This window comes from Phaseolus vulgaris, chromosome 5, assembly GCF_000499845.2.
Source record: "Phaseolus vulgaris cultivar G19833 chromosome 5, P. vulgaris v2.0, whole genome shotgun sequence".
Lineage (NCBI taxonomy): Eukaryota > Viridiplantae > Streptophyta > Magnoliopsida > Fabales > Fabaceae > Phaseolus > Phaseolus vulgaris.
Window position 1 is genome coordinate 18,514,025 of NC_023755.2, and position 25,499 is coordinate 18,539,523.

The window sequence follows — 25,499 nt, forward strand, 5'->3', positions numbered from 1 at the left end:
AACGGTCCTCTGCCTGCCCCCCTTGCCCGAACTGGCGAGCTTGGCAAGCAAGTCAGCTCGGACATTCTGCTCCCTTGGCACGTGCACCACTTCGAACAAGGCGAAAGAACTTCTTAGCTCCTGTACATACTCTAGGTAGGCCGCCATTTGCGGATCCTTGGCCTGGAATTCGCCGGTTACCTGCCCGGTGATCAGCAAAGAGTAGCTCTTGGCCATCAATGTCTTCGCCCCCATTTCCTTTGCTAATAGAATACCGGCAATCAATGCTTCGTATTCCGCCTGATTATTGCTGGCTTTGAAGGCGAATCTCAGGGATTGTTCTATTAATAAGCCGTTGGGACCTTCCAGAATGACTCCAGCCCCACTACCCAGCTGGTTGGACGATCCATCAACCGAGAGACTTCCCCGCTTCCACGCCGAAAATGCACTTCTCGGGGTTTAGCTTTAGCCTGTACTTGGCTATTGTAGCGAATAATTCTTCTAGATCGGCGACGTGCCGATTCTTTTCCGGGGATGTCACGACCATGTCGTCGACATAAGCTTGGACGTTCCTCCCTAGCATGGGCGCGAGCACTTTATCCATTAGCCTCTGATACGTAGCTCCCGCGTTCTTCAGCCCAAAGGGCATCACCTTGTAACAATAGCACGACCTTTCCGTCATGAAGGCAGTTTTTTCCTCGTCCATGGGGTGCATCTTTATCTGGTTGTACCCCGAGAAGGCATCCAGGAAGCTTAATAGTTTGCACCCTGCTGCATTGTCTACCAAGGCGTCTATGCTGGGCAAAGGGTAGGAATCCTTTGGGCACGCCTTGTTTAGATCTGTGAAATCGACGCACATTCGCCATCTCCCGTTGCTCTTCTTTACCAACACAACATTGGCAAGCCATTCCGGATACTGCACTTCCTTGATGTGACCTGCGGATAGGAGTTTGTGTTTCCTCCCTGATCGCCTGTCTTCTTTCTTCATTGAACTTCCTCCTTCTTTGACGGACCGACTTGACTTGGGGGTCCATTGCCAACCGATGGGACAAGAGGTCGGGATCAATCCCCGGCATATCTGAGGCGGACCATGCAAACGCATCCAGATGTCTACTTATTACCTTGGCGATTTGATCCTGCGTTTCGTCGTCTAGGGCCTTTCCCAGCTTGAATGTCTTTCCGCCGATCTCCTCCGTGAGCCACTCCTTGACCAGCTGGGGCCTCCTCTCACTGGCGATGACCGCCTTTGCGATTCCTGACTCCCTGGTGGCCTCCAGGCGGTCGCCTTCTTCCTCTATCTCTGCGATGCTCGCCGCATCTGGCATCGCCGCATCTTCCCCAGCGATTACTTAGAGAGTTGTGCCCACTCGCCGGTCCTCCTGGCCGGGACCTGCACCAGGGGGTGGCGTTGTGCTTACATGGTACACTGATCGCCTATTTTTGAGGCTGTTTTCATAGCATTTCTTTGCCTCCTTTTGATCGGAGCGGATGGTGATGACCACCCCTTCCATTGAAGGTAGTTTAACCTTCATATCTCTAGTGGAGGGCACAGCTCCTATCCTGTTGAGCGTTGGCCTTCCTAGGAGGACGTTGTACGCCGAGGGGGCATTCACGACCAGGTATCTGATCTTCTCTGTTCGCGACACCGCCCCGTCTGTGAACGTCGCTCTTAACTCGATGTACCCCCTGACCTCCACTTGGTCACCAGCAAAGCCGTATAGGCAGCCCCCATACGGCCTCAGACGGTCTGGGGACAACTGTAACTTTTCAAACGTTGGCCAGAACATCACATCTGCCGAGCTCCCCTGATCGACCAGTGCTCGATGAACCATCCTTCCTGCCGTGATAAGTGAGATCACGATGGGATCGTTGTCGTGAGGCACGACATCCCTGAGGTCTTCTTTAGTGAACGTGATGTCCACATCGGGCGAATGATCCTCAAAAGCCTCCACTGACATTACGGATCTAGCATACTTCTTGCGTTGTGATGCCGTACATCCGCCGCCCGAGAACCCACCCGCTATGGTGTGGACCTCGCCGTGGATGGGCACCTCGTGCTGCTGTCCCTCGCCGCTCGCCGATTGTGGAACCGACGACTGTCCTGCCTGCTTCTCCACCAAGTAGTCCTTCAGGAAACCATTCTTCACGAGTTCGTCTAATTGGTGACCCAACGCTAAACAATTGTTAATACGATGTCCGAATGCTTCATGGAACTCGCACCACAATTCCTTGTGGGGTCCCAGCATTCTGTCGGACTTCTCAGGTGGCCTCAGTCTGTCGGCTATGTTAGGCACCGCTATCAGATCTTTGAGTTCCATTACGAAGTTGTGTCTCGGTGGCCTGTTCCCTTCTCTTCTCTCCTCTGCTCGACCCCTAGGCTGGGTCCTCCTTGGCTCGTAGGCGCGCTTCCTGTCCAAATGTTTCCTCTCCGTGGCGGCTTGGTGAACCCTAACGGGTTGTGTTCGTATCTGTGCTTTGGGCCGCGTGGGCGGCTTGGTGCACTTCTCATACGCCTCATCTTCTAAGGCAATGTGCTCTACTGCTCGTCGCCTTATTTCAGCGAAAGTTTTTGGGCGACTGCAGTTGAGCGTTTTACTAAAAGATCCGGGCTGTACCCCCTTCCTGAATGCATACACGATCATGGGTTCTTCCGAGGTGCCTACTTTCACCACTTGTGCCCCCAAAACAGCTTATGTATTCCTTCAGGGTTTCGCCTTGGAACTGCTTGACGTCGAAGAGATCATATGAGACTGGGGCAGGAGTCCTGTTGGCTAGATACTGCTCCCTGAATAGTTGTGAGAGTTGGGCGAAGGACGTGACGTGGCCCTCTGGGAGGCTGATGAACCAATCCATAGCCATCCCCGTCAAGGTGCTCATGAAAAGCTTGCACTTCACGGCGTCTGAACCGCCTACCAACAACATCTGTGTGTGGAACGCCGTGAGGTGTGCCTCAAGACCCTATGCCCCTGTGAAGGTCGCTTTGGGTCCCGTGAACGTGTTGGGGATCGCTGTCTCCAGAATTGCCTGTGAAAACGGTGTTGTGAATTCCCTGGGTGGGGACGCAGCCTCAGGCTCGTCTCTACCACGTCATCCACGGCGTAATTCTTCATTGGCGTGGTGGAGCTCGTCGTTTCTTCCTTGGGAGGCTGCCAGATCCGCCTGTATGCGCTCCTGCTCCACCTTTGAGGCTGCCATTGCGTCCTGCATACGTTCCTGCTCCACCTTTGAGGCTGCCACTGCGTCCTGCAGCCCTTGCACCATACCCATGAGTTGTTGTAGGGTCATCTCTTCGCTCCTGGCGCGTGGCTGTCGGGTGGTCATGGCTCTCTGGAGATCCTCTCGGTTTATCTGGGTTTTGAAAACTGGAATTAAAACTTGTGTGGTGGAACCGATGTTTATACCGGCCCCACGGTGGGCGCCAGATGTTTCGGCCGGTTGACCTGGGTCGTCTTTACGAGTGGCTTATAATCACGAGCTAGAGCACCTTCGTTCTCTCTTGTATATGAGTACCTGAAAAAGAAGAACAAAGGGGCGCCCTCGCGGCCGTTTGCACTCCGACGCTCAAGTCAGCTAGCGAGAAACACCAAAGTGACTGGAAATTGTATGATTATCTCAATAACTGGAACTGTGTGGCTAAATTGTGTTGCCCTAATTGCCTTGTGCTCACAGCTGGGTGCGTCGTCAAGAACAACTAGGGTCTAATGTTCTGAGTAACTTTATGAAAACTAGATTAAAGCTTGTCAACTGTAAAAAACGTACCTTACTAGGGTTCTTCGTGCCCTTTATATAGGTGAAAACTAGGGTTTACCTTTGTGTTGCTGCTATTATCTAGGGTTCCTTGGAGAAGGTCCTTGCGCCGCTATCCTTAGGATCTTAGCGTATCTGGCCCATGGACTTTCCTTATCTAGAGTGCAATGATTAACCTTGCGGCCCCTTGAGCTCTAACTTAGGTACTGTATTTCTCGCGCCATCATACTGTTTGAGTGCCCTAATTAAGCACGTGTCATGCATGCAGCCTTCCTTGGAGGTCTTTAACGAGCACGTGGGCATTGTCACTTGCCCCCTTTGACTTGATCGTTTACTCTGTGTGGAGGGTCCCACAGCGCCGCCACCCAACTTAGGGTTATTCCATCGTGTGGGCCCTCTTCTCTGCGAAATGCTTCTGTCACGCGGGTTGACTCTTCGGGCGATGTCTTACTGGGGCGACGTCTCGTTTGGGCGACGTCTTGCTTAGGCGATGTCCTTCTCTTGGGCGATGACTCATCTTGGCGGTAACCGGTTATGTATACTGCAGAACGCCGCTTCTACATACGGCGACTGTGTTGACTTCTGGACCACCTACTTTTCTTTTGTCCATGTCATCACACCTGATGACCTGGTCGGTACAATAATAAATACGGTGGAAGACGTTTGAAGATTGTAATATAAATTTTGTAAAAATTTGAAAATGTAAAATATATATGTACGAAATTATAATGATTTCGAATTTAATTAATTAATTAATAATGATATCCATAATAACTTAAAGAATTAGATAAATTAACAAATAGAACTAAATATATAAATATGGTATTTAATTAAAGGGATGTGGAGAAGCAAATGATTTATTGATTCATTAATGATAATGATATATTATATAAATACAACATAATTCATTATGTGAAGTTGAGTACTGAAGGTTAAGATTGTTGGGATAATGATTTCTTGTGTGTCCTAGAATTTGATAATATGAGCATCGTTTTGAGTGGTTTTGTTCCTAATATTCATTTTAGTGTTAATTTTTATCTTGTCGTCCTTTTTACAAATGGCCAAATTATAGAATTCGGCGAAGGTGTCCAATTTCAATGTGCATCTCCTAAATTATTTTAGATCCATACAACTGCACCTTTAGTCTCTTCAAGGGGAAAGTCTACACTACTTTGGACCTTCCAAACACCACAATATTAAAAAACTTTACTATCGCCAACCTAAACTCAACAAATTAGGGTCTAATTACATATGATGCTATTGAGATATCAATAAATGTGCATGTATATCAAATTATAAGTTGTAAGTCTCAATTCCATTTTAAAACAATTATTGAATTGTATGTTAAGTTTACAAGATATATCAAACAAATTATGAAACTTTTTAACTCACCTATTACAACCTCACTATTGTAAAATGTCTTTAAACAATGATTTTTAAAAGTCTTAGGCAACAAATTTAGAGTTGTAGTCTATGCACACATTGTCTATAGTTTTGACACTACAAAAAGAAAAGGTTTTAATGGAGGTTATTTAGCGGAGGTTAATATAACCCTAGGAATTGATTTAATTAATAGAGGTTTTTCTAAAACCTCAACAAAATAATTGAGGTTTTTTAAGCTAAGTTAATTTTCAAAGGATTATTTTAAAACCTCAGCAAAATAACAAAGGTTTTTTTAACATTCGTTAATTAAATGCCTCAAAAGCATCTTTGTGATTCACCTGTTAAATAAACTTGATTATCAATCAAATCTTATCTTAAGATTAGTCTCCATCCTATCAATAATGTTAATGAATCATTCCTAAACTGAACAGTTCATAACACCACATACTAAAAACGAAATATGTCAATACTCATTATATTGAATCAATTATTTACCCATGAATTAATAATATTATTATAACATTTATTACTTATGATAACTTTTAATTATATCACTTATAAATAAATATATATGAAAATAAAATTTATAATATTTTGATTAAATAAATATTTAAATTAAGAATTTTGAAAAAAGTCTCACGTATCTAAATACAAGTTAAAATATACAAGAAATTTAATGAGATATTTATAACCACTTTAATAAAGTAATATTTATTTTTATTTTGGCGTAAAATTTAAAAATAATATTTTAAAATAATTTCTCAAGAAAAAATTAAAAATCTACCACTTTTCTTCTATTTTGAAGTCACAAGCACTAATAAAATAAATAAATAATAAGTCCGTGTGCAGGAAAATTGGCAGAAATTTTTTGCCAAAACAATTGGCAACAATTTCTTGAACACTATTATTCCTAGAAAACTTTGCAATTGTTTTCTAAAAAAAATTAAAAAAAAAATCTATTTGTAATAAAGTGTACAGCAAATAGATCTAGAGAAAGGAAAGTTAGTAACATAAAATAAGATAATGAATGAAATGTAAAAGTAAGCAAAAGATGTTTTATAAAGAGTGTTTGATGAATTTGTTCTACAAAACAAATAATATAATTGATCAAAATTTAATAGCTATTTATTTTTATTTTTTTTACCAAACAACATTGAGTAACTTAAGTAGTAGACATATTTCATAACTAAATAGTCTAGGAAAATAATTATTAAGTATGTTATTTTAGATATAGAATAAATTCTATTAAAAAGGAATTACTATGAAAGTATTAATTATTACTTATAATTATGATTATGATTAAATTGTGTTAGAAATCTCACATCGACGAGAGATAAAGACATTTCATAGTACATAAACGATTGGATATCGATTAGAGATAAGGACATTTCATAGTACATAACTGATTGGATGCAATCAGCATCTAAAGTTGAGTTAAACTTAAAATTCACTTCTCAATCTGGGATCAAAGTAATTTATAATCTATTCTATCAAGAGTTTGTTGGACTGATCAGACTATCTGTTATCAGGCCATTATCAGACCAACCATAATATATAATGTCATGTACGAGTTTGAGGTTATCGAACATGAGAGAGTGGGTTAGAGATTCCACATCAACTAGATATAAGGACATTTTATAGTATATAATTGCGTGCAAATCTGATCTTGTAAACTGATTTTATAAGATTGAGTTAAAATCTTAATAATTGGTATAAATGTAATGATTTTAGAAAAAAAAATCATATAATATTCAATCCGTTTTAAATTCGATTAGGAAAAGTAAAATACTTACATGCATCTAATGTTTGCGAGAAGAATGAGATAAATTACTGGGTATATACATTTACAGCTTAATGAATTGATTGAATGATGAATACATGTATTGATGAATATGTACCCTGTATTTGATTAGAGAGGGAATCTCGCCGACAAAAGGAGTTAAACTAATTTTGTCAGTTTTAAACTTTGATTGGGGCACTGCAACAACCAACATATACATGCAACTGTCCTCCGGTGGTTGAGACGAAAAAGAATCTTGCACTTTACAAACAAACAACTCATCAGATCTAACAAAAATAAACTTCGAGAAAACAATTAGCTGGGATGTACATGTCTTACAAATTAAGTTTTCTGGTCCCACTTATAACAAATATTTAACATGCAAGATTTACATAATCTACCCTTATTTCTAGTTAGTAAAAGATCTAAAAGACACTACCATATCAAAACTTGCTTAAAATATATTTTAAATGACTAATGTCATTTTAATAAATAATTTTATATTTAATTTAATTTTCTAAAAATAATTTATAAAATAAAAATTACAAAATATCTTTATACTATAATTTAATCTCATTCTTAATTAATATAAGATTTCTAACATAATATATAAAAATTGGTTAAATATATTTGTTGTTCATGTACTTTCACGTGAACTCTTGGATACTTGTAATAAGAAAACTATTGAAATTGGTCATTGTTAAATTTTTTTGTACCTAACATGTTTTCGGGATGTTCATGTTGATTCACAGTTAACGTGAATGTTATAATATTATAATATAATCCAGACTGAAAATTCGTTTGTCATGTAGAAAAAGAAACACTCATAAAAACTTATTCCAATAGTTTGTTACTACAAGTATAAAAATCAATTTCGCGTTATATATAATACAATACCCAAAACATATTTAACCCTATAAAAATGGTAAAAATTGATTTTAAGTGCTATCAATATTTCTGTATATCCCAAAAATTTTATGTAATTAGTATCGGTATTCAAAATAAAAAATGGAAGTAGACAAACAAAAAAAGGAAAGGAGATGTTTGAATAAAAATAATTCCCTTTTTTCAAGTTCTAAAAAAGATTTTTTTTGTTGAGAGGGTTATAAAGATTTTTTAAGCACTAGATTTTTCTCCCAATTTTATTAAAGTTTGTCGATTTTCTATAATCACATATCCCTTACCCTAGGGTAAGAAAGCATCACTAGTGCAAAATATAAAAACAACGACTATTTATTTAATGTGTTTTTATGGTTAGACATTGTCATTCAAAACACGGTGAATTTTTTAAATTAACTTCATTTATGAATGCGGTTATTTGTAATAACGACATTCTTAAATCAAAGCGCATGATTTAAATATGTGGTTATTACAAATAACCACATTCTTAAATCATTCTTTACCCTAACTCTGAAGCGCACCACTTACGCTTTTATACTTTCTTTCTTCTTGGCGCTTCGCGTTTTCTCTCTATTTCTGCTCTGGTGTTCCTCTCTTCTTTTGCGAGCTTCATTGTCTTCTAGTGCCATTGTAAGTTCGTTTCGATCAACTCATTTTCTTCTTCACCAATGGTTTATAACTTTTTTTTCATTTCTCTTATTTGTTTTCTTACATTCCTCGAAGTACCACTGTTTCATTGCCTTTGTTGTTGCTTGTTTGAGTTTTTGTTTTGCTTCGTTGCTGCTGTCGCCGTCGTTGTTGTCAATCACGAGTCACTCTTCACCACCACCGTTGCCTTCACGCACAAGGTTGGTGGTGTTTTAAATTATTTTGATTTTTTTTAATGTTATGAATTTGTTTATTTTTTATTTATTATAATTTGTATTTTTTAAAATTTATATTATTTTTGTTTTTAGGTTAGAATGAAATTATTATATTATTAGATGGTAGATAGATTTATACTATTTAATATTTATAATTAATTTAATGATTTTTAATGTGTATATTTAGTATTTATTATAATTTGTATTTATTATTAATTTATATTATGTTAGTTGTTAGTTTATAATAGAATTATCATGTTGGTATTGAGTCCAAGGGTGTTCGACCCTCGACAATTGATACATGTTGGTATTGAGTTCGGGGGTGTTCGACCCTTGGCAAATGTGAGATAGAACATTCATTAGAAAACACATGAATGACTATTACATAATAGAATGGATCGAAATTGGATTAATTTTGTTCGCATAAGTGATGAGTACGAATTTATACAATTTGTGCAACGTAACGCGAATAATCGTGGTCATGATGGAGCAAAGAGTAGATTTTTGTGTGTTAACTGTTTGAATGGAAGGATACTCGATGTTAAGAAAATCAATGAGCACCTTCTATGTGATGGGTTTCTTCGATCTTATACAACTTGGACAAGGCATGATGAATTATTAAATTTACCACGTATTTCCGTAACTGAAGAATATGTGGGGTCCACCATTGATGATGCAGTACATGATGATGTAGATGATGATCGATTGGAGGACATGATTCGTGATGTGGAAGCTGAGTCTTTTCTAGAAGCGTATGGATATGGAAGTATGTCAAGCGATGCAAAGACTTCATTGTATCCTAGATCAACTAACTTCACACAGTTGTGGCGGTGTTAAGATTGATAAATTTGAAGGCAATAAATGCATGGACTAATAAAAGCTTCACGAAATTGCTTCAATTGTTGAAGGATATGCTTCCATAGGGAAATACTCTACCTAATCGTAATTATGAGACCAAAAAGATTCTTTGTCCAATGGGTATGGAATATAAAAAGATGCATGCATGTCCTAATGACTGTATATTATACATGAAAGGTTTTGAATTGTTGAAAAGTTGTCTGAGGCATGGGTTATCACGTTATAAATTGAAACAAAAAGATGATGATATTATTGAAGAGATAGAAAAGCATGGACCCCCAATGAAGGTTGTGTGGTGTCTTCCCATCACTCCAAGGATGAAGCGTTAGTTTGCAAACCCAAACGATGCTAAAAGTCTCAGATGGCATGCAGATGAGAGGAAATGTGATGGCATGTACCGACATCCAACTGATTTTATTCAATGGAAGAAATTTGATGATGAGTTTCCAGAGTTTGGTAAAGGATAAAGAAATATCCAACTTTGTTTAGCTACAGACATAATGAATCTGTTTGGTAATATGAGTACGAATCACAGTTCATGGCCTGTTTTACTAGTTATTTACAACTTACCTCTTGGATTGTGCATGAAGCGAAAAAACATGATGTTGTCTATGATGATATCTAGTCCGAAACAACCAAGAAATTACATAAATGTTTATCTAAGTCCCGTAATTGAAGATTTCAAGTTAATGTGGGATCAGGGTGTTGAAGTATTTGACGAATTTGCTAATGAAACTTTCAAGATGCATGTCATGTTATTGCACCATCAATGACTTTCCGGCATATGGTAACTTATCAGGGTATAGTGTTAAGGGTCATAAAGCATTTCCAGTATGCGAAGAAGACACCGCTTCTCAACAATTGAAACATGGAAGAAAGACGGTATATCTTCGGCATCAGAAGTTTCTTAGAAGTCATCATTCTTACCGGAGGTTGAAAAAGGCCTTTAATGGACATCAAGAGACCAGTAGTCTACCAACTCCATTAACTAGTGTTGAGGTTTACGAAAAGGTAAGTAACATAGACCACACCTTTGGTAAGCCGAAAAAGAAGTCATCTGTGACAAACATTTGGAAGAAAAAATCAATCTTTTTTTATCTTCCACACTGGTCAAGGTTAGAAGTCAGACATGGTATAGATGTAATGCATGTTAAGAAGAATGTGTGTGATAGCTTAATTGGTACATTTCTTAATATTAACGGGAAGACGAATGATGGTCTAAAAGATCGTTTAGATTTGATTGAGATAAACATATGAGGCGAGTTGGCACCGATAGAAATGGGTAAGCGTACATATTTGCCCCCAGCCTATTACACCATGTCAAAAGATGAAAAAATAAGTTTTTGTCAATGTCTAAAGGGTGTGAAAGTGCCACAAGGACAGTCCTCAAATGTGAAAAGCCTAGTGTCAATGCAAGATTTGAAGTTAATTAGGTTGAAGTCTAATGATTGTCACATCTTGATGCAACAATTGTTGCCGATAGCTATTCGTGGGATCTTACCAAAAAAGGTTAGACATACCATAATCGTTTGTGCTCATTCTTCTCTTCCGTTTGTTGTAAATTCATTGATCCATTAAAATTAGATGAACTTGAAGATGAAATTGTTGTTATCTTGTGTGAATTGGAGATGTTTTTTCCTCCATCTTCTTTTGACATCATGGTTCATCTAGTTGTGCATCTGGTAAGAGAGGTTAGATTGTGTGGATTAGTGTACTTAAGATAGATGTATCATGTTGAGTGGTATATGAAAATTTTGAAAGGTTATGTGAAAAATCATTATTGTCCAGAAGCTTCAATGATTGAAAGGTACATAGCTGAAGAAAGTATTGAATTTTTTTCATAGTACATGTCAAAAGCAAATCCAATAGGTCTTTTAGCTAATTCATGCCACCACAGACATTCTACGAGTAAATGTTTACGTGGTGTACATATTGTAAGCAAATCTCGATCAAAAGTCTTGCAAGCACATTTGTATATATTGAATAACACATATGAAGTTATACCTTACATAGATGCTTATAAAGCCATTGTGAAGGCAAATAACCCAAGACAAGCAGAGAAATGGGTCTTAATGGAACATAATAGAACTTTCATGCCTTGGTTTAAAGACGAGGTGTTAAAGGATTCAACAACATCGAAGACCTTGACCTGGTTGGCTGCTGGATTGAAGTTTGATGTCATTTCTTATATAGTGTACGAAGTGAACAATTGCATATTTTACACCAAGTCTATGGATGAAAAGAGTACAGTTCAAAATTTTGGTGTTACTCTTGAAGCCAATTCAATGCAGTTTTCCACTTCGAAAGATACAAATCATGTACTTTGATCAATGGCATACTATGGGTTTACAGAAGAGATATGGGAGATTGATTATACTAAGTTTTCCATTCCAGTTTTCAAGTGTAAATGGGTTGACAATAAAAGTGGGGTTAAAATTGATGAATCAGGATTCACACTAGTAGACTTTCGAAAGATAGGACATCGAGATGAGCCATTTATAATGGTTCAAAAACCATCTCAGGTTTCCTACGTCAAAGATCCTACGCCAGAACATTGGTATGTCGTTTTACACGGGAAAAACAAGGGAAGGCCATAGATGATATTGAAAATGGTGACCCCCGTTCATTCACACCAATGATAATTAATGAAGATGATGATGTAGTTGATGATGTACATGCAACCTAAAGACCACAATGAAGAAATTTACATATGAACATTCAACCCGCTATGGTAATAAATTTAGAAATATTTTTGATAATACGCATTTAGAAATTTATGTATTTGTTTTATATGATTTTATTTTGATGCAGATTAACTAATGTTTGTTACCTAGTTTTTAACAGAGATATGGATGACGAACAAACTCCAATCAGACCCTGATCCGGACGAGGCAACAAAGGACCTACTAGATTGACGTGTCTCTCATTGAGACGTGCTGCTTGTGAGAAGACACATGTTGACGTTGACGTCAACACTGGAGTGGCTTCTGGTCCTAATGTTGAGACGTTTAACAGCTATCTTGGAGTTGTTTCTCGTGAGAGGCTCTCCATTTTTTATTAATTCATGGGATGATGTGTTAGAGGTCGATCGAAACATGCTCTAGGAGGATGTTCGGGTAAGCTTTACATTATTATCGTTATAATATAATGTTTTTTAATATTCATTGATTAACTTTAATTTGATGATATTATTTTGTAGACAAATTTTGAAATCCCTAATATGGAACCGCTTCGATCAAAGATTACATCCAATATCCGACTTAAATTTTGTCAGTTTAAATCAACACTAACGATGAAATATATTTTTGGCAAGCTTAAAGGCAAAAATCCTTGTTTAAAGTACAAACATATTAATGAAGAAACATGACGTCTTTTTGTTCAAAGTCGTGAATGTGAAGCTTGGAAGGTAAGTGAAGTTACTTAACTATTTTTATTTATATAACATTAATAAATTAATATTATTTAAGTCACTTTATTTATTTCATTTATGACAAGATCGTCGGAAGAAAGCTCAAGAGATAGCTTTAAAGAATGTTGCCCGCATGTACTGTCTCGTTTAGGGTATCGAAAGCTTGAGCAATCACTGATGGTGGAAAAGGAGCAATCCAGACAAGGGATTGGGTCTAAGATTTATACAGGGGTCACTTCTCCTCCATCACCACCTTTGCGCCATGTAAAATGGAAGATGGCCCGAATTAAAAAGTCTGGTGCATTTAGTTATGAGCAATCAAAGATAGTCTCAGAAAAAAATTGTAAGTTTTTTTTATCCTCTTTTTGCATTTGTTTTAAAGCATTAATTATATTAAAAACTTATATGATTTTGGTCTCTTGCAAGAATACTTGGTTGAGGAAAGCTCTCAAGGTAATTTTGTCCCTGAAGGTCGTCAGGATATCTTGGTTGAAGCAATTGGACGACCTACGCACTGTGGTCATGTTCGTGCAACTGGAAAAAGGGTTGGAATTAAACTATATTTTGGAGCTACACCACGACACTCATCCTCCTCCCCCCAAGAGGCCAAAACAGAAATGGCGAGTAAGATACGTCAAGAATTAGGTGAGAAAGAAGGTTGCTCGAATGCAATTAGAGTTGTGACAAGAGTTTCTATCGCAACAAGTTTATGCTGAGTCGGTTGAGGTGCTTGTTAGTCCCGCTCCCAAGAGCACAAAGGGGAGTTGTGCGGATCCTACAACATTAAGGGAGGATATCATTGGCCAAACGAGCCAATGTGAGCTACTGTAGAGGCAGCATGCTTCCTGAGGTAATGGCCATTGGAAAAGTCTATCAAGAGGCCACAACCTTACATAACGTTCCTCTCTCCCCTGATATGGTGAGGTAACAGTTGAAAGAGTACGAGTACCTGATGCTCGTGTTCCACTACCTTCAAATGAGGTAACAACTGTGGTCAATGCATTTCATACATTCATAGTCTGGCCTAGACACCTCATTCGAATTATGCTAGAACCTCCGGTAATAATTTCATTTCATTATATTAATTTATATTTATATATTACATCTAATTTAATACAAATGTTCTTTATTTTGTAGATACCTCGTTGGAAACCAAGTCCAAAAAAGAAGCATGAGGTTCCAATTGACGATCCTATAGCTCCCTTAGTTGTAGCTGCTAGACAGATTGGTTGAGACCCTTTGGAAGTTTTGTGGGATGATACATTTTTTGAAATAAATACTGACCTGCCACTGTACGTATACATGTCATATTTGTTAGAATTTGTAGCTTGGGATCAGGAGTTCAATATAAATATAATTCAATTTTTTATGATGTAAGTATCTTTACCTATATTTCAATTTACTTTATGTTAAATTATTATTGATTATGCTTTAACTAATAACTTGTAGGTGTTTGAATGGAGTCTCTCTCACTGAGGGCAAGGAAAATGTGTATGGATTCTTAGATCCCGCATATACTAATCCCACTCGAACAAAGGCAGTTGAAACCCAATCATACATCACTAACACCTTGGAAAACGAGGGAAAACAAATTCATTTATGCCCTTATATTATTGAGTAAGTTTAATTATAAGTCGTCAATTATTACTATTTCATGTTTTAAATATTTACTAACTCTTTTCATGGATGATATAGGGGTCATTGGCAGTTACTTGTCTTATCATTGGTTGAAAAGACTGTTGTGTGGTTCTGTTCCCTACACAAGAAGTCATCCACAAATCTGAAGAATATCATTGATAGGTAAGTACACTATAAACTTATAACTCTGTATGTTACTAATTAAGCATCTACTAATGTGGTTTTTGGTATTAATCAGTTCATGGTGTAGATATAACATCCTAAAAGGTCGATCCAATTCAAATTTTCAAAATTTAAATTGGATAAAACTAAAGGTTTGTAATTTTTTTCTTTCTCGTTTCATTGTTTATCAATATTAACTTTTACTTTTTATCGAATTTTAGTGTAATAAACAAGTAGGAAGGTATGAGTGTGACTATTACATTATGCAATGGATGGTTATCATTATAAGACTAGGCCTTAAAAGTGATTGACATGAGGTAACATGATGGTAAATTATTTTTATAATTCTTTAACATATATTTATCTTAAAACTAATTTATGTGAACCTTATTTTGTAATGCAGTTCTTCACGGATGAGTGACCAATGTCTTCGGAAGCCATAGCATATGTGAGACATTCTTGGTCCACATATTTCCTAAATTTTTATAACTCTAGGATAACTGATGAATAGTGTAGGAATTAGATAGATAAATAGATATATATTATTAGTGTTTGTAAGACATTTCTACCAATATATAAAATTTGATTATCTGAAATTATATATTAGTCTGACTAGGTTATAATTGAACAGGTCAATTTAGATGAGAATTAGCAATAAACAGATTGTACTAAAAAAAAATATATACAACAACGGCTATTTACCATAGTCGCATTCTTAAATCTAGTGCATAGATTTATAAATGCGGTTGTGGTAAATATCCGTATTCTTAAATACGATTTATAAATGCAACTATGGTAAATAGTTGCATTCATAAATGTATTACTCATTTCTCTTAAAAGTCATTCATAAACATATAAGAATGCGACTATTTGCCATAGCCGCATTTATAAATCGCATTACGATAAATAGTTGTTTTCTTATCTGTTGAATTTAAGACTACATGTTCACGACTATAAAGCTATTGTTTTAAATTGAAAATATTTGTTGTCTTCTAACCTTTCTACTCTAGTACATTGGTTGAATTATTCTCTTCTATGACTTTATAATATATGCACTGACAAAAAGTAGATGATTTTTAATAAAATTTAATCAATCATATGTAGAAACTAAGAGAGAGTTGGATTGATTGAAAGTAAAATCTCAAAAAGATTAACGTTTCCTCTGTTAGTGTATGCAATTTTTGCAAATTATTTATTTATATGCATTAGAAAATTTAAACAAACCCAATCTGAATGGAACTGCTTATCACTAGTACAAAATATAGCCACAATAATTGTTAACGTGTTTGACGCCACTCCCTAAGAATTTTATTGTAATATACTTCAAAAATTCAAATGTTTTTTTGCTTCAAATCCTAAGACTTGTGAGACAACAAGTCATTCGGGAAACCAACTTATAAAAATTAGTTTAAGTTCAAAGTCATGCTAATATGACTTCATTGATTGAAAGTGTAACACAGTGCATGAACATGAAATTCCACTGTATTCCACGTAGTTTTTTATTTTTATTTTTATTGATGCATCTGTGATTGAGATTGTTATAGGAAAAATATACTAGAAAACTCATTGTATATAACTATTAATGTTGTGGTAGATTTAAAAATAAATATATAATAAAAAATAAATTTGTAATTAAATATAAAAAAATATTAAAATAATAATATTTAAGATTGTAATGTGATTATATAAAAAAATGTGAATTCCTAATCTATCGTTAATCTTAATCTTCTTAGTGTTATTTTTATGTTCTATCATCACCTAATTATCCACCACACGTTCTTTCCTTAGACACGTAGTGCATTATCATTATGCCATCAAATTTTAGTCGCATTAAATTCACTTTTTCTTTTTCTAATATTTTGTAATCGACTTTCCCACAACTCTGCTATGAAAGAGAAGTTCCCTTCTTAAAGACGCTACTGGTTTTGGCTCAAATTGTTGATCAAGTTTGAGATCAGCTTGGTGAGTAGTGGGAAACAAAGGATAAGGTAAAGTTGAAAAAAGAGAGTGCATACATAGAATTGTAGATATAAAGATTAGTAAATAGTGCCTAGATAGATAAATCCTCAAGTTAATCAATTGATATTAGATTCAACTATATCATTGTTAATAATTGTTTTCGTTGATAAATAACACTAAAAGTAATTATTAAATAAAATTATTTTTTAAAACAAAAAATAATTAATTGTTATATTAATTAAATTAAATATTATTTTAAAAATTAAAAAATTATTAGTATCTAAATTAATTTATATTATTGATAAATAAATTTTAAATTGATATTTAATATCAAATTTTTTATATTAATTAAATTATATATTATTTTATAGTCTAAATTATTAGTATTTAAATTAGTTTATATTATTAATAAATAGTTTTTAAATTAATATTTCATTAATTATTAAAATTAATTTAGATACTAATAATTCTTATTTTTTAAAAGAATATTTAATTTCATTAATATAATAACTAATTACTTTTATCTTTAAAATTAATTTTTATTTAATTAACAGTACTATTAGTAATATTATGATTTGAAAAAGCAAAGAGTATATAAACCACGAATGATGTAATTTATTAATATTATTCACCTTAGGCATATTTCAATTAATGAGGGTGTGGTCTAATAGCCAACCCAGTTTTCTTTTCTGTATACAATTATTTTTGTATAAGAATCGACTAACCCCCCAATTAAATGATGAATGAAAAATTAACCATCAAATAAGGTTATAAAGTATTTCATTCCAAGTGTCTGGAACACCAGCAAGACACCAATGGCTGCAATCCATCCCTGCAGCTCCACCAAGACCATAAATGGAAGGGTGTCCATCTTTTCTTAGTAGTGATAGGGTTGTGATGTCAAGCAGTGTCACTGGTTTTTTTATTGTTCCCAGCACACCCTTTAACACCGCCACGGCCGGCGGCAATCCGCCGGGGTAGGTTGATCCCGGCACCGGAGTCTTCTGCCGGATGCAGCTCTTTGCACTTGGCTCATTCCATAGGCTGCCACTGAAAAATCAATGTTTTCAAATAAAGAACACTGTCATGGCCCAATTATAGATTTCTTAGGAGTTAACTTGATTCGGATATATATATACAATAAAATATTGTCATCAACTCATAAATTATGTGTGGTGAAAATGTTGATTTTTGTAATAATTATTTTGAATAACAAATGATAAATAAAATAGATAAGGTTTATGATTTTGCTTACTTGTAGTGAGATGGAGAAATTCCTTGAAAGAAGACCTTCACTTTAGTGGGGTCAACGTTGGTGTCAACCCATTTAGCCCACGTCTTAAGTGCTTCTTCAAAAGCATTCATCCGATCCATGTCTTTCAAAATTTTATTTCCCAGTTGGATATAATCCCATCTGAGAAATTAATTAACTTATTAGAAACCCATTTAATAACAAAAACTACAACAAATTCAGATAATTTATAAACTTGAAAAAAGTGATTTCTAAACTTGATTTCATGCCCGAGAAAAGTGATTTGATTAAGAAATTAACTTACGGTTGAGTGGGTCCTCTTCGGTACCACCAGTGCCATGTGTTGAAGATAAGCATGTCAATACCTTGCCATAGTTTGCTTCCTTCTATTGAATCAAGCTTCAACACCCTCCCTATTTTCTCTTTCACAACGTCAACTAGATACACGTTCCTATCTAGCATCACTTTAACACTGTACTCCTGCAAATTGTTTAATAAAAATATATATATATATATATATATATATATATATATATATATATATATATATATTCATCATGAAGATTCCCTTAATAAGATAATGATGAAATCACATAATGCAATAAAAAGCACAACTAATTTTGGCATGAGGATCACTTGAATTGTTGTGATTTTATTGCTTTTAAAGTTCTTTAAGGGTCTTTTTAATTAGGATGAAATTATTATTTACTAAAGCACCCAGTTATTTTGGAATGATGATGCTTGTTTTTTAACATATATAGTGTCCTTTAATTCAAAATAGTTTTAATTTAAATATAAATTGTGAATCTGCCTTTGAGTAATACGATACATGATAACTATCTATTTATCATATGAGGACAATAGCAACCCAAATGAGTTGGAAGGGACACGTAAAGACTTAACCAATGTGACAAAACCAGAAGGCAATACAAAAGCTGAGGCCATTTGCTCAAGTGACTTAAGAAAATGGACAAGCAAATTAAAGGGACCACTTGTGTGACTTATTAATTGCAAATTTCCACCTTGCCCCCACCCACCTTGTTTATGCCTTGTGCTTTCTCTACAAACAATTTCATATCCCATCTCTTTTCTGTTATTAAATGAAATATTTTATAGTATTTTTTTAAACCATTAATTTAAAAATAAAAAATAATTAATTACTGATTAAATTAAATATTATTTTAGAGATTACAAAAATTATTAATATCTAAAATAGTTTTTATTATTAATAAAATTTATAATTTTTAAATTAATATCTATATAGTTACCAAGATTTTAATTATAAATATAGAAATTAATTTATAAATTTTATTAAGAATAGAAATTATTCAATAATTTTTTTAATATCTAAAATAATATTTAATTTAATTAATATAATAATTAATTATTTTTTATCTAAAATTAGAATTTATCTTTTTTCTTTTCACTTAGAATTTATGTACAATAAATTTATTTAATAATTTTCTTGACTTAAGAATTTATGTACAATAAGTTTGTCTTGGAGTAAATAGTTTACCCCAAATCTATAACAAGTTTCCGAACTATTTAAGATAGCGATATTTATAACAAGTTTATTAACTTTAGAATAACTATTTTAAATTTATATCAACACTATATATGATTAGTTGTTACCTTAAAAACACGTAGTTTAAAATATAATTTTAATCCCTTTTTTAATTTTTTATTCGTTATTTTTATTTCATATTATTTTCTTATATTTTAGGTTATATTTTCACTCAATTGAATCTTAAATCTAACATATTTAAATAAAATAAATAAAAATTATTTAATGAATTGAATATGTTAAAAATAAAATATGAAAAATTGATGATTGAATTGAAATCGCATTTTTTTTTAAAAGTAAATAAAAAAAACATACAGATAAAATATAAAAAAATCAAATCATAATTTAGCCAAAATTTTGATATGGATAAAATGGAAAGTAAACTTTTGTATCAAAACCTAACATAATAATAAGTGCTTAAAAATTGGTTTTAAATAAAAATATAAATTAGTCAAATAAAAATATATAGTTACAATATTAATATAATTGGTTCTCAATTTCTTTTTTTTATGAATGGGTTTAAAATATCAAAATCCATTATGTATATAATATGATATTGAAGATTAGAAATCATACCGTAAATGTGAAAATAGAAACATCTCCAACTCTATCCAAAGTATAGTTTGAATTGGGCACTGCTGAATGAAGCAAGCAAGTCAAGGACTGCCATTGATTCCTGCTCAGTGAATCTCCCACGAACATGATGCTCTTCCCTCTCATCTTCTCCAGAAAATCTCGTCCATCAAATCTGCAATCAAACATCACAATTTCAAATTTTCAGAAAAATAAAAAATAAAATAATAACGACACAATTGATTACACTGGCTTCACTTTTCAGAAAAAAAAGTTAACGAAACAACTACATTTTAACCACTGTTACAATCTGTCGCTGACTTCACTTTCCAGTTCAAGTTGTCTTCATTTTCTCCAAAAGAAAGGAATTGGTAAAAAAGGAAAGGGGACACGTTGGGAATTAGATGAAATGTGGAAGGTGGCAAATGGAAGCCAGAGTTTCCGACCAGGGACGAGAGAACCTGAGTGAATCAACTGACACTGTTTTTATGGGAGCAGATGTTTTAGTTTCTACGTCAAAAATGGGGAAAAGAAAAATGGAAATCTAGTGACATGTTGGGTTGTTGGTCTGTAAACGATATGTTGCAAAGCACTTTTGCTTAGCAAGTTCAAAAGTGCTTTTATGGATGCACGTAAAACCGCGTTTTCCAACCCCAGCCAAACAAACATTCGGAACCTCTGTTTCCTCGCTGATGTCTTTTTCGTTTTTTCGAGAAAAAAAATCCCATTAGTAGCATTTTACAGGCTGGATGGTGGGATCTTACCAAAAAGGTCACATGATATATTATTATCGAAAAAATTTCACGCAGAACATTAATATGTACTTTTAATTGAATTTTTATGAAAAAAGTTATTATATTAATTATTAAAAATTCAATTTTCTCTTACTTCATTTTTGAAGAGGAACAAAAACGAATTAATCAGAAAAATAGAAACTAATAAATAAAAATAATGTTTATATTTCTTTGTTGACAAAAAGAATTAAAAAAAAGCACGTCAAAATAAAAAAATGTTTTAAATACTTAATATAACTATATTTTTTTACAAAAAATTTAATTAAAAATACATTAATTTTTGAGATATTTAAAATTAATTAAGTCAATAAAATATTATTAATTATTAAAAATCATTAATTTCGAAAACATTTAATAAACTTTTAGGACCACATACATTTAATATATACATTAATTGAGAGTAATTACTTGCATACGTTTAGGAAATATAGTTACTCAATATTTGTTGGTTTTATAGTAATAAATATATAAAACTTTGTCAGTAAGTGCTAATTAATATATACTTCTTCCCTTTATTTTTAAATGTTATATTTGTGAAAATTTTTGTTTTTATTTAACACTCATTGCTAAAATTTTAAATAATATTAATTTTTTGTTAGGTATACTTTAATTTATTTATTAATTAGTTTAAATATATGATACGATGCAGAAATAAAAAGAATAAAACATAAAAAGTAACAAATATTTTATTAAATTTAAAAATTTATTATATTTTAATTTTTAAAAATAACCTTAAACTACATTTATAAAGAACGAGAAAACAATTATTAATCTTTAAAGAATCTTTAGTAGTAGTAGTAGCAGCAACTTACTTTGATCACTAGTCAATGCTCACAAAAATAAATCCGTTTCCAGACAAAAAAATTTAGGCTTCACTATACATAAATCTTAAATTTCAACGTAAAATTATATTTAACTAATCTAACACGTATTTTTTTTAGAGTCTTGATATAAGATGAATTGTCTCATATTATAACTATTATAATTATTAAAAATAAAATAAAAATAATTTTTGAAAAATATTACTTGACAACTGGAGACTAGTTTACAACGGTGAAAAATACTATATTAAGTGTGGTTCACATTTTTAATAAAATAATTATTTTTTCAGTTATAATAAGATTAATTTTTTTACTGAAATATAAGTCCATAAAAAAATAGAGAGATTTTAAAAGATTTAAACTAATGTCTCTCGTTGTGAAAATAACAATTTTCTTTTGTTAAATATAAAATTTGAAAAAGTCAAAATATATCAAGTATGAAATCCAAAACATAAGAAGACAAAATTTATGAAAGTAAAGAAGGAAAACACATGAAGCCATTATATCAATTGATAATCTATAACAAGGAATTAAACTAGATTATCTAAAAATGATGGTTTAAAGATAAAACAAAGCGTGAAGAAAAGGGTCTGCGTCTGTGTCAGAAATGGAGAAGCAGTTGTAGCTATTTTCATCGAAAAGAAAAGAGTGGTAATAAATAAATTAGGTTTAGTTATTATTTTGAAAAGTGTATGAGAGAAAAAGGAGAGAGTAATGATAAGAGGGTGCCAACCTGAGTAAATTGCAGGCCAGTGGGTGCCATCGATAATGGGTGTAAATCAGATCAGGCCGTCCATTCGCTTCGCACCTGAACTCGCGCTCGATGAAAGGACACGTGGACGGCTGATAGAGCGGGTACGATTCATCCAGCACCCATGTGCCCCTGAAAAAATCACACTCCTCATAACCTGAACCTCTCACCTTCAAAGCAAGAAGCAGGAAGAAGAAGAAGAAAAAGAAGAAACCACGTTCGACACGCTCACTCATTTCTTAATCACTTTCTCTCTGTGTCGAAAGCAATACGAGGAGAGAGAAAATGAGACACAAAGGTGGTAATGCGGAAAGAACTAAGGAGAGGTTTTTCTTTCTGTCTCTCTTTCTCTCTCTCCCTCTCTTACGAATCTTTGTGTTGTTGTTCTTCGAATTAAGCTCTCTCTGTGGATTTATACAAGTGTGGCTGCATGTGTTTATGCGTATAGCACACTCGGAGGAGAGAGAGAGAGATTTATTTTGTTTTTTGTTTTCTTTTATTTATTTTTAGAAAAAATAAATTGAGAAATTGGTTGTTACCACCAAATAATGGAGCCATGAAAGGGAATTAGGGAAGCTAAATGGGATTCTTCTTCTACTTGTGGAGGTGAAACTGGATTTTCATGATGCGTTAAGCTGATTAATAATCTCATCTCTAAATATAATTAATTTCGCATTGAATATTCATTACGAATACAGTCATTGTCATTCAATTTTTTTTCTTTTTAATTTTATTTTCTAAAACTTTACTGTTTCGATTTAAATTCAGTCAGAGCATTAAATGCTTCGTGTGTAATTTATTTTGTTTAAATATGGTCAACTTCTGGTAATCTTGGTATCACTCATAAGCTCTAAATTTTTATTACAATGCACTAGTTCTATTCAATCTTATATTTGGTTGTTAACACATATAATATTAAGAGAGAGAAATTTCACTTTTATAATTTAAAGTCTTATTTAAAATTAAAAAAATTTAAAATTTTATATTACATCAGAATATTTCAAAGACTCATATGATTTGTGTATACAAATGTTTCTATTACAATGTATTATCACGTGTCATTTTTAATATAAATAATTTATAACTTTCTTCTAAAATAATGTTTTTTAAAAGAAATTTATCCAAGTAAATTCAAAGCATCGTATTCATCCAAGTAAATTCAAAGCATCTTTATTAACAAGATTCAGTTTGAATAATCTATAAATATATATATATATATATAAATAAAGGGAATTCTCTTTTATGTACATATTTTATTTTTCAAAATTTTATCCTTTATAATATTAAGATAGAACAAATTTAATAGTTATTTATATTAAACTGAAAATTTGAATTTTAAAAAATTGAGAGAAATTTGAATTTGAAAAAATTGAGAATTTGAAAAAAAAAAAATATCGAAGAACCCAATTTTACCATTTAAATAAATAATTTTTTAAATTTAAATAATTTTTCCCAATAAAAAATCTTCTACACAATAAAAAAATTACATACAATAAAATTAAAAAAAATATTTATTTTTATAATTACTTTGAATAAAAATATTTTTATAATTTAATAATGTATTTTTATTTTAATATTATTATAATAATAGTAATTTTTTTGTCAAAAAAAAAGTGTACATATTTAGATTATTCATCTTTTAATAAAAGATAATTTACTTAGTTCATAAAATTAATAATTCAATAATTTATTTTATTTTAAAATAGTTAAAAATAAATTATCTTTATAGAAATAATGTTATATATATAACTGTTCTCACTGGTTGACATAGTCGTCGTTGAGTCAAAGGCAGGCGGTGGCTCCTCCTTTTTCGGGTGGTTTCCACGCTCTCCTTCAGATGATAGAGAGTGACTCCGTTGAAACAAAGGGGCCCTACCTGTTGATTGCACTCCGACGATCAAGTCAGTACTAGGCTAAAAAACAATGAGTAAGTAAAATAGTTTCAGTCTTAGAAACGACGTTACCTTTATCCGGGATCTCAACTCCCTTTATAGGTTGTTTTTAGGTTAACTTCCTTGTCCCACGAGGACCTTTCCTTAAATGGAATTAGGGTTACTAGGAAGACATCCTGTTGCATGTTGCACAATCTTAGCGCAGTCGCCGCACAAGACTTTCCTCTTCTGGAGTGCAAAATCTTAACAGTATGGTCGTCAAGGTACTAACTCATGCACCAGCGTTGCGGGACCATCTGTTCTATAGGTGTCCTAATTATTCTTGTGTCTTGCATGCAACTTTCCCTGGAAACCCTAGTGCTTATGGGCCTTGGCGCCTCCAAGGAATACTTATTTGTGCTAGACCTAAATGTACTATACACACCACATGCATGAACCCGCCCGTGATTTAGGTCTTTCTTATATCTAGATGTCAGCTTATTACTATCTCTGGGCCCCCGCTTACGTGGCCCATTATTGCGACTAGACCACCGATGTCTGATGTCTGAGGTCTGGCCAGTACACAAGCCCCCCAGGCTCGAGCTGTAACTTGTTTCAGCGAAGAGGCTAAATGATAGCCCATGGTGACCTACGTGGCGAATGAGTGACAGGACGTGCACAGTGCGTTGAAGTGACGTTTCACCACACTTTTTTATCAGCGTACACGTGGCAAGATCAACGGTCGAGGCTCGTTGCCGCTTGTGCTTCCCCTTATATGTTAAACCCCTCGACTCTTACGCTCCTTTCACTGTTTCATTCCTTCTCTTAAGCATTTTTCAAACATTTCTGCCTCTCAAACGTTTGTCTTCTTCCCCAAAACACTTCGCCTCCTTAAAGCATAATTACTTCAAGGTATGTTCTTTACTCCATAACTGCCTTCGCCTTGTAATTCCGATATTCTTAATCTGCTTTAACTGTTCTGGGACTGTTTATGTTTTTCGCATTTACGATCTTTGCTTTTCGTTTTTCTATTTATCTGTTTTCTTTTATGGGGCGCGCACACTTCTCCTCCTGAGCTTTGCATTTCTTCTTCTTCTTTGTTTTAGCTTTTCCTCGTAAGATGGATCAAGCAAACCTAGTTCCTCCCTCCCCCGACTACAAATTCCTATAACGTTGGGAACCTAGTAACCTTTTA

The 25,499-nt window shown here is 33.7% G+C and overlaps 2 protein-coding genes across 4 annotated transcripts; both read right to left on the minus strand.

Annotated features, from left to right (window-relative positions):
* Positions 1-1,328: 1,328 nt before the first annotated feature.
* LOC137834076 (uncharacterized) lies at positions 1,329-2,621 on the minus strand. The gene has a single exon (XM_068642142.1). The coding sequence runs from the start codon at positions 2,619-2,621 to the stop codon at positions 1,329-1,331; it is 1,293 nt and encodes a 430-aa protein (XP_068498243.1).
* Positions 2,622-17,273: 14,652 nt separating this feature from the next.
* On the minus strand, positions 17,274-22,966 carry LOC137835242 (protein trichome birefringence-like 41). Of its 3 annotated transcripts, XM_068643647.1 has the most exons (6): positions 22,666-22,841; positions 22,416-22,565; positions 20,071-20,242; positions 18,235-18,410; positions 17,934-18,092; positions 17,274-17,728 (listed from the first exon to the last, which is right to left on the minus strand). In XM_068643647.1, exons 3-6 carry the CDS (start codon positions 20,212-20,214, stop codon positions 17,437-17,439), a joined length of 771 nt encoding a protein of 256 aa, XP_068499748.1. In that variant the 5' UTR covers positions 20,215-20,242; positions 22,416-22,565; positions 22,666-22,841; the 3' UTR covers positions 17,274-17,436. The 3 variants fall into 3 exon arrangements, with proteins under 3 accessions (XP_068499748.1, XP_068499747.1, XP_068499749.1); XM_068643646.1 differs by having other exon boundaries at positions 22,416-22,966; XM_068643648.1 differs by lacking the exons at positions 22,416-22,565; positions 22,666-22,841 and adding an exon at positions 20,358-20,958.
* Positions 22,967-25,499: the final 2,533 nt, after the last annotated feature.

Coding starts and splice junctions, on each gene's coding strand:
- LOC137834076 (XM_068642142.1), bottom strand. CDS start 2,621: ATGATCGTGTATGCATTCAGGAAGGGGGTACAGCCCGGATCTTTTAGT.
- LOC137835242 (XM_068643646.1), bottom strand. CDS start 22,669: ATGAGTGAGCGTGTCGAACGTGGTTTCTTCTTTTTCTTCTTCTTCTTC. Junction 18,411..20,070: donor TTTCTATTTTCACATTTACG/GTATGATTTCTA, acceptor AACAATTTGCAG/GAGTACAGTGTTAAAGTGAT. Junction 18,093..18,234: donor CGAAGAGGACCCACTCAACC/GTAAGTTAATTT, acceptor TTAATTTCTCAG/ATGGGATTATATCCAACTGG.